This window comes from Oncorhynchus mykiss, chromosome 22 (genome assembly GCF_057628025.1).
Source record: "Oncorhynchus mykiss isolate SJ-2025 chromosome 22, ASM5762802v1, whole genome shotgun sequence".
NCBI lineage: Eukaryota > Metazoa > Chordata > Actinopteri > Salmoniformes > Salmonidae > Oncorhynchus > Oncorhynchus mykiss.
In genome coordinates this window covers 49,192,141-49,204,942 of record NC_143043.1, presented here as the reverse complement: position 1 = coordinate 49,204,942, position 12,802 = coordinate 49,192,141, and the positions used below count along the sequence as shown (strand labels likewise).

Sequence of the window (12,802 nt, the reverse complement as noted above, 5' to 3'; positions counted from 1 at the left end):
GAAAGACGAACTGAAGTTGGTCAGCATCATGGTAATACCAGATGCCAATGGCCATATACAGTCCAAAGAAGAAAAAGCCTGGAAGGAGGAGAGATGACTAGAATCAATTCTGTTGACCATTTTATGTGTGGATTAATTGTCGGAGTGGGGGACCTTGTGCATTTCAGGTAAAATAACAACTCAGCATTTAAATCACAGGACAAATTAGCTATCAACAACAAGCTAGCTAAATAGGACAAATTAGATAGCAACTGCAAGCTAGCTAGCTAAATTGCCTTATATGTTTAATGCTTTTCAACCTCTCCCCAAATGAATATAATTGGTTCAGAGTTTGTTTTGATATTTCAACCTGCGTGTTGTGATCACTTTTGGTGTGGGGGGGACAAAATCAATTTGCGCACAATAGCGCACCATCGTGCACAGGTGCGACCGGTTTGGGTGTTAGTGTTCTTAAGGACAGGGTTTATGGTGGTCTGCTTGAAACATGTTGTCAGGGACAGGTTGAAAATGTCAGTGAAAACACTTGCCAGTTGGTCAGCGCATGCTCAGAGTACACGTCCTGGTAATCCATATGCCATTGCGGCCTTGTGAATGTTGACCTGTTCAAAGGTCTTACTCACATCAGCTACGGAGAGTGTGATCACACAGTCATCCGGGACAGCTGATGCTATCATGCATGCTTGAGTGTTGCTTGTCCAGAAGCGAGCATAGAAGTAATTTAGCTTGTCTGGTAGGCTCGTGTCACTGGGCAGCTGGAAGCTGTGCATCCCTTTGTAATCTGTAATGGTTTGCAAGCCCTGACTTATCTGACGAGCATCAGAGCCGATTTAGTTTGATTCAATCTTAGTCCTGTATTAACGCTTTGCCTGTTTGATGGTTCGTCAGAGGGCATTGCTGGATTTCTTATAAGCTTCATTGTTAGAGTCCCACACCTTGTAAGCAGCAGCCCTACCCTTTAGCTCAGTGTAAATGTTGTCTGTAATCCATGGCTTCTGGTTGGCGTGTGTACATACAGTCATGATGGGGGCGACGTCCTCAAAGCACTTATTAATAAAGCTAGTGACTGATGTGGTGTACTCCTCAATGCCATCGGAAGAATCTCTGAACATATTTCAATCTGTGCTAGCAAAACAGTCCTGTAGTCTAGCATCTGCTTCATCTGACCACTTTTTTATAGGCCGAGTAACTGGTGCTTCCTGCTTAAATTGTTGCTTGTAATCAGTAATCAGGAGGGTGGAATTATGGTCAGATTTGCCAAATGGAGGGCGAGGGAGAGCTTTCTACGCGTCTCTGTGTGTGGAGAAAAGTATCTAGAATATTTTTTCCTCTGGTTGCGCATTTATCATGCTGATCGAAATTAGGTAGAACTGATTTAAGTGATTAATTGTATCTCTAATTCTGCTTTTGTGACTCTATCGCTGGGAAAAATGGCTGTGTTTTTTTGGGGTGATTTGGTGGTGGTCTAACATAAATATACGTTGTGTTTTCGGTGTAAAACATTTTTAAAATCGGACACGATGGGTAGATTAACAAGATGTTTATCCTTCATTTGCTTTATTGGACTTGTTAATGTGGGAAAGTTAAATATTTTTTAAAAAAAAGTTTGAATATCTCGCGCTGCCTTTTCAGCGGAATGTTGGGGGGGGTGGCGCTAGCGGAACCCCTAGCCATAAGTTTAACAGAATGTGGATAAAGTCAAGGGATCTGAATACATTCTGAATGTAGTTGAAGTCGGAAGTTAACATACACTTATGTGTAACGGCTTTCGTCGTCAGATGAGGAAGAGTAGTAGGACCTGTCACGACTTCTACCGAAGGTGGCTCCCCTTCCCGCTCGCGTGGCGCTCGGCGGTCGTCGTCACCGGCCTACTAGCTGCCACTGATTCATCCTCCCCCTCCTTGTCTGTTTATTGGTTACATCTGTTGGGCTTTATTGGCCAGCCGGCCCGCCTGCTCTTTGTGTGGGATTGTTTGTGTGACTAGTGTGCACGTTTGAGGTTAACGTGTTTCTGTTCGTGGGTTTTTGCTGGACTGTTTTAGTCCCCGTGTTTGGGGCATTTGTTTTTTGTGCGCCCTGTGTTTCATGGGGTGGCTTTTGTTCGCCGTTTGTGCATTAAATAGCACTACCCTGAACTCTCTGCTTCCTGTGCCTGACTTCGCACCCACTACACCCAATTCGTTACAGGACCAAAGCGCAGAGTGGTAAGTGTTCATGTTTGTTTATTGAACTGAACACTAATACAAAATAACAAGAGAATAAATGAAACCGAAACAGTCCGTAAGGTGCAAACACTAAACAGAAAATAACTACCCACAAAACCCATGTGGAAAAAAGCTACCTAAGTATGGTTCCCAATCGAGACAACGATAGACAGCTTTCCCTGATTGAGAACCATACCCGGCCAAAACATAGAAAAAGGACATAGAATGCCCACCCAAATCACACCCTGACCAAACCACAATAGAGACATAAAAGCTCTCTACGGTCAGGGCGTGACATTATGTTGGAGTCATTAAAACTTGTTTTTCAACTACTCAACAAATTTCTTGTTAACAAACTATAGTTTTGGCAAAACTGTTAGGACATCTACTTTGTGCATTTTCCCCACAATTGTTTACAGACAGATTATTTCACTTCTAATTCACTGTATCACAATTCCAGTGGGTCAGAAGTTTACATACACTATATTGACTGTGCCTTTAAACAGCTTGGAAAATTATTTAATGGCTTTAGAAGCTTCTGATAGGCTAATTGACATAATTTGAGCAAATTGGAGGTGTACCTGTGGATGTATTTCAAGGTCTACCTTCAAACCCAGTGCCTCTTTACTTGACATCATGGAAAAATCTAAAGAAATCAGCCAAGACCTCAGAAAAAAAGTCTGGTTCATCCATCCACCATAAAAAGCCAGACTACGGTTTGCAACTGCACATGGGGACAAAGATCATACTTTTTGGAGAAATGTCCGATGAAACAAAAATAGAAGGGCCAAAGCAACAAACAATTATGTCATACATTACATCATTGTGTGCTTACTTGTGTATGTGTTTGTGCTTTTGTGTGCAGAGAGACTCCGGGGAGGGGAGTGGCTGTCAGTAACTCAGGGATAAATAGAGGGGCAGAGCTCAGAGTTTGGCAGAAGGCTGACCTGACAGGATCGAGCACAGGACCAAGCAGGAGCAGGAGGACATCAGCATTTAGATTTTGTTTTTCAAATGGAGGAACATGAAGATATTCAATACTGTTTTCAAGACAGAAACTCTTCTTGCAGAAATGCTTTGCTATCGATATCTATCTCCATAACACTGTACATCTTCTTCTCATTGATTTCAGCAGTAACAGTATTTTTGAACGTACTGGTGATCATCTCCATCTTTCACTTCAAGCAACTCCACACTCCAACCAACCTGCTCATCCTCGCTCTGGCTGCATCAGATCTCCTGATGGGACTGATTGTGATACCAGTAATGACTGTAGCAATAATTGAATCATGCTGGGGTTTTGGGAAATATTTCTGTGCGTTTCTTCTCTACATTACTTGTTTATGTACTTCTTTATCTCTGGGCAGTTTGGTCTTGATATCTATTGACCGCTATGTTGCTGTGTGTTATCCCTTATTGTACCACTCTAAAATAACAATAACAAGAATGATGTGTTGTATATCAATTACCTGGTGTTGTTGTACCATATACAATGCTGCTATTATAAAAGACATTGTAAATGTACAGGTACCCAGTCGGTGTTTGAATGAATGTTTTATTGTCGTAGGAATAACCTGGGGAAATATAATTGACTTTGTATTTACAATGGTTGTCCCATGCTCTATTATTATAACACTTTATATGAAAATCTTTGTGGTGGCCAGATCACAGGCCAGAAAGGTATTTTCAAAAGAGGCTCCCAGTGTGTCTGGTGTTAAAACTGTACAGGCAAATAAGTCTGAGAGAAAAGCAGCAAAAACTCTGTCTATTGTTGTTTTCAACTATTTCATTTGTTGGATTCCATTTCAATTTTCTTTTTTCTTTGTTTCTTTTTTAAGTGACAATTTACTATCATTCATCCTCAGCTTTCTGCCACTTGTTAATTCCTTAATTAATCCAATAATTTATGCTTTCTTTTATCCATGGTTCAAAGTGACTGCTAAACATATTTTAACTCTGAAGTTAAGGTGTTCGTAGTTCCTGTATTTGTATTTCTAAGTTTAAAAAAAAAGGTTTGACATAGTTTTGTTATACAATTGTTCTTTCATGTAACAATACACTGACAATACATAGATGAATGTGGTGTTGATACAGAATGATTTGGCTGGATTGGATTGGAATGACTTGAATAAAGTTTAAGAAGGCATAAATTAAAAACAGTTTAAGACATAAATTAAAAAAGGAGAAGGCATAAGAAGGTACAAGCTTGTTTTATAAAATACACTGTAGTCATTTTGGGTTGTATTCTCCAAATTCCGTAGCCTGTGGTTGTTCCATGTTATTTAATGATAAATAGTATTTAATTATTCTAAAAGTACATTTTGAGGAAGTCATGAATCATTATATATATTGTCTAACATTACCCTCTAGTGGCTACATAGTGACACAACACCTTTAACAAGTGCAGTGAAGTTGAAATGTTCAATACAGCATGATATTAGACGACGTCCAAGTCTATCTCAATGGTGTATTGTGTAAGTAGTTGAGGGTAAAATGCAAGAATATGCAATTATGTGTAAGACTTTATAATGTTCAGTAATAAGCCATTTGTATTTACAGTTTGCTAACCATTTATTATTACGCACACATTTGTTAAATATTAATCACCTGGGTATTATGACATTTATAAATAACTACTATATGCAGTAATGATTAAACACAACAGTGGAGGAGACCACAGCAGACACTTCAACCTCAACATACTGGGTATGAACACTACCACTACTCTCACTCCATCACTGCTGCCATGTCAGGGGTCACGCCAGAGCAGCTCTCCCTGAAGCTGTTGAGCGTGAATGAATATAGTGATTGGGTAACACACTAAATAATTAATAATGGATAAGTATATTGTTTATTCATAATGTATATATCATTACTTCTTCATCTGTTTTAGCAAGCCAGTTCTTCACACATTTATAAACAGCTTTCATAGTATGTAATGATTTATAAGATCATTCATCAGATGTTTAATAAATATCCTTATAAACCATCTACTAATCATTAGTAAAGTATTTTTCAGTCCCTAATCTAAAGTGAGGACTCTTCAAACTTTCTTAATACTTTATAAATGTTTTGAAAAGTGACCAGTGTAATTTCTCACAAAAAGATGGACATGCTATTGGGAGATATTCCAGCAGTACCTCATGCTCCTTAAGGTCTCAAAATGACATAGAACATATCAATGGTTGAATATTAAGCACATCGAGAATGTTAAAGGAAATATATCCATTTTTTAAATTCAAAAACAGTCACATTGTTGTGGTAGTGTGTAGTAGTAACGTGTTTTGTCTGAAAATACTAGCATTATTGTTTGTTGGCAGTGACTTTCAAAACCAAAGTGTGGATTGCAGTCACTCATTAGAGCAGTTCATAGACTACTTACAGGGTAATAGAACCGATATCTAAATACATCATTTAACTGAACATTATGTTTAAAGGGTTGCTACCTTTAATACAAAACAAGTGAAGTTGTCGAAATACTTATGACTTCTTCAAATGGGGGGACTAGATACATAAGGTGCATTCATTTTTAAATGGTAAAACAGATATGTATGAAAATACTCTCAAATAAAAGGTGACGTTATGTAATGTCACCTAATATGAAACAAAAGATTTCCAAGTTTAAAAACAGTTTCCCTGCAGAGTGTTACACCCATTGGTCACTGGTTGAATCAACGTTGTTTATTTTTATTTATTTTAAATTTTACCCCTTTTTCTCCCCAATTTCATGGTATCCAATTGTTAGTAACTACTATCTTGTCTCATCGCTACAACTCCCGTACGGGCTCGGGAGAGACAAAGGTTGAAAGTCATGCGTCCTCCGATACACAACTCACAGCGCGCATCCAACCCGGAAGCCAGCCGCACCAATGTGTTGGAGGAAACACTGTGCAACCTTGGTTATCGTGCACTGTACCCGGCCCGCCACAGGAGTCGCTGGTGTGTGATGAGAAAAGGATATCCCTACCGGCCAAGCCCTCCCTATCCCGGACGACGCTCGGCCAATTGTGTGACGCCCCACGGACCTCCTGGTCGCGGCCGGTTACGACAGAGCCTGGGCGCTAACCCAGAGTCTCTGGTGGCACAGCTGGCGCTGCAGTACAGCACCCTTAACCATTGTGCCACCCGGGAGGCCATCATGTAGTTTATTTTTTAACCAACATGGAGTAGAAGTCTGTGCCCAGTGGGCAGAGATTGTTTTCTGTATGTAGTGGCCATAGGATGGCAGTATAATTCACAATATCTTGACTCATGTGGAAGAGAATTTTGTGTGTTCTATAAAGTCCATTTCTATCTGAACTTTCTGTGTGAGGTGTAAAGTGTGTCTGTAACAAACTGAGAAGAGGCTATCTGTCCGAATAATACCAAAGCCTTTTATTTACAGGAGACTCAATGAAATAAAGGTTTTATTATGGGTGATGAAAAAAATATGCACAAAACATTTAAAATCAAACTTTCCTTCAATTTTCTCCACATACCACCCACACTCTTCAAGTTAACCCTAACAGTCCTGAGGCTCCAGCAAAAAAATGGTCTGCAGGACCATGGTTGGTGCCGTTCAGTCTCTCGTTGAGCTGCAATGGGCACTCTCCCCATGGAGGAAGTTGGCCAGGTAGCCCTGTGGAGGGATTATTCAAATGTCTTAATTTTCATCTCTATGTATAGTCCACCTCCCAACTGATTGTGCCATGGTTGCTGCTTCAAGTTTCAGCAACACAAAGCTGTCATGGAAGTTACTTGAATCTGGCTCATTGTGAAGTCAATAACTCTGATAAAAATCCCTCGTCACGGGCAATGAAACATGTTGTTTTGTGGCCTTCAGAGAGGCAAATATCAAAGGTGTGAGTGTGATGAAAATGATCTCAGAGCAGACAGTGGCAACCCATGTGGTTACTGTGGCGTAGGCTAGTGTATAAGGAAAGTAGCCTACCTTAACTCCTTAACGCAAGAAGACGGGGTAAATTGTCTAGAACGGAACAAATTATGTAGAAAATTCTGCAAAACGGTGAATGTAAACTAAGGACAAAACATGCTGCCCTTCCTCGTGCCCACTAAAAACCCACACAACCCTCCCCCAAAGCAAACATTTTTTAGACCCCTCCCCAAGTCATTTTAGAACTCACTAATTGTGCTGTCAATTGAAGTTTGTATCTGAAACTTTTGGCAGGAATCATTTCAAATGTTGGGTCTTGAATGTATGGTGGTACCAAGCACACAAAAACAGAATTGAACATTTTATGAGATAATTATCAAGTTAATAAAAAATAATGATCACGTTAATACAAGATAATTATCACTTTAATATGTGATCCTGAAATGATCTCATATTAACTTCTTAAATGTTAATTCCCCAATATAGGGGACTTTCATTTTCATTTTGATTCTGTATTTAATAGTACAGGGTTGCAGGATTGGAGGGTACAGTGAAAATCACAGGCTCTGAGCTTGAACATGCAGGACTGAGTTAAATAAAATAATGAAAATGGTAACAAATAAACAATAGAATTTAAATGTCATTATAAATGTCCATTGGGTTGGAGGCAGAGGAAAAACTGTTGAGGAAGTGGGGGAGCAGCATGACCATTGAGCGAGAGTGGCAACCAAGTTAAATAAAAAAACATTAACAACTGCAACAGTGATGAATGTCGTTGGGGTGGGGGCAGAGGTCCCTGATGATCTTCTTGGCCTCCCTACGACACCTGGTGTTGTACAGTGGCTTGTGAAATTATTCACCCCCCTTGGCATTTTTTTGTTGCCTTACAACCTGGAAATAAAATTCCTTTTCGGGGGATTTGTATCATTTGATTTAAACAACATGCCTACCACTTTGAAGATACAAAATATTTTCTTGTGAAACAAACAAGAAATAATGCCCAAAAAATAGAAAACTTGGTTGTTTGAGATAATTAAGTTGACGGCACACGTCAAATGTATGATATATGACCCTATGGTCACTCGTTAGAGGGTCTGCTAATTTATGCATATATTGAATCTATTCCTATGAAGTTTGAACATTTGAAAGAGAATGGCCCCACACCCCCTATTGTATTGCCATTAGGGTTGTTGTCTATGAAGCAGGAATGTCTGGGAGGGGGATTGTGTGTGTGTGTGTGTGGGTGTCTCTGCATGGGGTGTTAGAAACAAGGTCCCTTCACATTGTGTACATTTCAAGCTTTCAACAACAATAAAACAAACATTTAAATAATGTTTCTCAGCCTAACACACTGTTGAGTTTCCTATTTAGTTATCTTTATATGTACATGCACCAAGCTTCCAGGTGGCTCCAGCCTATGGATGTCCGGTGCATGTACACCGGGGGGATTTTGAAAGAGGGAGATTAGAACCCAAAAATTAATAAGGGTTAAGAAAGATCCTTAAGGTCATTTCAGATTCAGGTTTAGGGTGTAATAAGCATGCCCCGGAGAAAAAGGCTTTCGGAAAAGCAGTGTGCGTGTGCGTGCTGGCGTGTGCTGGCGTTTGCTGGCGTGTGCTGGCGTGTGCTGGCGTGTGCTGGCGTGTGCGTGTTTCAAAAACAAAAAGGGTAGGGGGTGTGTGTTCAACAATGCCCAGGCATCTGCAGTCAAGGCCCTCTCTCTCTCTGCAGGGGTTGTTTGAAACCAAGGTTTGCACTATCTTGCAAACGGTATGTACAGATAACTGCCTACCCCCCACCAAAAAGTGTGACGGCGTCTCTTAAAATGGGGACTTTCGATTCATTGACACATATGCCTTTTCAAATCCTAATTTCTCACCCCCAGAGGATGTGGGGGCTAAAAAGTCAAACAGACCCCAGAAAGAATACACTATATCTAGACCGACCCCCGGGGTTAAACATTGATATTTCTAATCAGCGCAGGGTGCCCCCACCCCGGTCTATAAATTTACATCGGACACCCCCAAGGTGCTAACCCTGAGGATGTAGGAAATCAAAAGGGCCTCGTCTTACTGTCTCGACGCCCCTCCTGTTGTTTGAAATCACTACCTTTGTAATCTAAACCAAATATACAGGGTGTTGCATACAGGATATCGCCCGAAAAAACGTCAACCCATACCCTGTAAACTCGTTTGGTACCATCTCTCCTTTTGAGCCAAGACCGCGCCTACAAACCCACAGGCCAACAGGCCAGGACAGATAAAAAGCTCATCCGTGAATCCCTCCTAATGGCACTTTCTGAAGGTGAGTTAGTGAAAATAATATATTTTAAGATTTGGAGTCGGGAATTGTTTGAATATTATTTGAATATTAAACAGGAGTTATATGTGTTTTATGCCGATGACATACATTTTTTAAATGTCAAATGCCCATATTCTTGTCATTTAAAAAATGTATATATATCGTATAACATGTTAATATTATCTAACGTCCGCAGGATATCAAACATTGGGACAACTGCACCCGGGGATAAATGCTATGGAACAGCCGTCGATAGAATGGAATTCCTAGGAGCAACAGGAGGACACAGAATGCTACGATATATCTACTCTATGTATTTTTTATGATAAAATGTACAACAGACATCCGAATCCCCTACACCCCTGGAGGACATGGTCGAAACGGAAGGGGTATCCCGGAACATGAGGTGTAAAACAATGAATTCGACATGAGGTGTAAAACAATGAATTCGGCATGAGGTGTAAAACAATGAATTCGGCATGAAGTGTAAAACAATGAATTCGGCATGAGGTGTAAAACAATGAATTCGGCATGAGGTGTAAAACAATGAATTCGGCATGAGGTGTAAAACAATGAATTCGACATGAGGTGTAAAAACAGTGAATTCGGCATGAGGTGTAAAACAATGAATTCGACATGAGGTGTAAAACAATGAATTCGGACGATTTCACCCCTTTAAACGACATTTCGGAGGTCGTTGATTTGCGGTTGTTTGAAATTGGCAGACAACAGGTTACGAACAACTCCGAGACAGAAACAACTTTAAGTCATGATATTCTAAAACAGAAAGACAACGATTTTTTACAGATATTCAGAAACAGATGGACAATGATTTTTTTTTTTATTTAAACATATTTTTTAGGCAATATGTCAAATGGACGTATTCTTATAATTTAAAATGTATCTATTTCATATAAATACATGTTAACACTTTCTAACCTATGTATGATACCCAAAGGCTACCGGGCATAATTGATTGGGAACCGACAGCGTTAGACAAGGATTCTCAGAAGCAAACTGTGCCCGGTCCTTTACGTAGCCCTTCACCATCACACTATTTTCAGCTTAAGTCCCCAAAAATGTAATCCATAATAATATTTATACATTAAAAACAAAAAGTATGCTGTTTTTGTGTTTACAGTGGACAGCCAACAGACAGGGGTACATGCATCATTAGGGACTCTGAACGACTTCGGAAGAGCAGATGAAACAGATGTTCATATACGTTTTTGTACTCAAGGCCTTACCCTAACTCCAAACACCAGTCAGCAGCCCAGGACAGATAAAACAATAATCAGTGAATCCTTCCTTCCTCATGTGTACCGGCCATTGGTTGGAAGAAGGTGAGAACCGAGGTGCAGCGTTGTACGTGTCCGGCATTTTATTAAATATAACTGAACACTAAATACAAAGTAACAAAAGGCACAACCGAAACAGCTCCGTCTGGTGCAACTCACACTTAACAGAAAATAACAGGCTACCTAAGTATGGTTCTCAATCAGAGACAACGATTGACAGCTGCCTCTGATTGGGAACCATACCAGGCCAAACACAGAAATACAAAACATAGAACAAAAACATAGAATGCCCACTCCAACTCACGCCCTGACCAAACAAAAAAAAAATATTGCATATAAATTTTTTAGCATCTCAATATTGAGTTATATGTTGGAATGTCTAATAAACAAATACATTGTATACATTAATAATATTATTTTGTCAGAAATTCAAGCCGTTGATACAGTTGTGTACTCTATCGTCCGCCCTGCTGATCGTGCTCTATCTGAACTACATTATGCTTTCATTATTTTGCATTAAATCTTTATTGACCTTAAATTATTATAGAATTTGTGTAAAACTAAGTATATGTTGTTTTCTCGAGTGTACGAAAATTATTCTAATAATTGAAATGTATGTTGTACTAGTATATACATTAAGCTGACTTTAAAAAAACAGTTAGTTAACCACTTTTCGGATAGGGGACGCTCGCGTCCCACTTGGCCAAAAACCAGGGAAATGCGGCAAATTAAAAATCAAACTTTCATTAAATCACACATGTAAGATACTCAATTAAAGCTACACTCGTTGTGAATCCAGCCAACATGTCAGATTTTTAAAAGGCTTTTCGGCGAAAGCATAAGAAGCTATTATCTGATGATAGCACAATAGTAAACAAAGAGGATAAAATATTTCAACCCTACAGGCGCTACACAAAACACAGAAATAAAATACAAAACATGCCTTACCTTTGACAAGCTTCTTTTGTTGGCACCCCAAAATGCACCATAAACATCACAATTGGTCCTTTTGTTCGATTAATTCCGTCCATATACAGTGGGGAGAACAAATATTTGACACACTGCCGATTTTGCAGGTTTACCTACTTACAAAGCATGTCATTTTTATCATAGGTACACTTCAACTGTGAGAGACGGAATCTAAAACAAAAATCCAGAAAATCACATTGTATGATTTTTAAGTGATTCATTTGCATTTTATTGCATGACATAAGTATTTGATACATCAGAACAGCAGAACTTAATATTTGGTGCAGAAACCTTTGTTTGCTATTACAGAGATCATACGTTTCCTGTAGTTCTTGACCAGGTTTGCACACACTGCAGCAGGGATTTTGGCCCACTCCTCCATACAGACCTTCTTCAGATCCTTCAGGTTTCGGGGCTGTCGCTGGGCAATACGGACTTTCAGCTCCCTCCAAAGATTTTCTATTGGGTTCAGGTCTGGAGACTGGCTAGGCCACTCCATGACCTTGAGATGCTTCTTACGGAGCCACTCCTTAGTTGCACGGGATGTGTGTTTCGGGTCGTTGTAATGCTGGAAGACCCAGCCACAACCCATTTTCAATGCTCTTACTGAGGGCAGGAGGGTGTTGGCCAAGATCTCGCGATACATGACCCCATCCATCCTCCCCTCATTGCGATGCAGTCGTTTTGTCCCCTGTGCAGAAAAGCATCCCCAAAGAATGATGTTTCCACCTCCATGCTTCACGGTTGGGATGGTGTTCTTGGGGTTGTACTCATCCTTCATCTTCCTCCAAACACGGCGAGTGGAGTTTAGACCAAAAAGTTTTATTTTTGTCTCATCAGACCACATGACCTTCTCCCATTCCTCCTCTGGATCATCCAGATGGTCATTGGCAAACTTCAGACGGGCCTGGACATGCGCTGGCTTGAGCAGGGGAACTTGTTTGCCCTGCAGGATTTTAATCCATGACGGCGTAGTGTGTTACTAATGGTTTTCTTTGAGACTGTGGTCCCAGCTCTCTTCAGGTCATTGACCAGGTCCTGCCGTGTAGTTCTGGGCTGATCTCTCACCTTGCTCATGATCATTGATGCCCCACGAGGTGAGATCTTGCATGGAGCCCCAGACCGAGGGTGATTGACCGTCATCTTGAACTTCTTCCATT

At 40.2% G+C, this 12,802-nt stretch overlaps 1 protein-coding gene across 1 annotated transcript; it reads left to right on the top strand.

Annotated features, from left to right (window-relative positions):
• The first annotated feature begins 2,634 nt into the window (after positions 1–2,634).
• On the top strand, positions 2,635–4,358 carry LOC118943593 (trace amine-associated receptor 13c-like). Its single transcript, XM_090216378.1, has one exon. The coding sequence runs from the start codon at positions 3,216–3,218 to the stop codon at positions 4,176–4,178; it is 963 nt and encodes a 320-aa protein (XP_090072504.1). The 5' UTR covers positions 2,635–3,215; the 3' UTR covers positions 4,179–4,358.
• Positions 4,359–12,802: the final 8,444 nt, after the last annotated feature.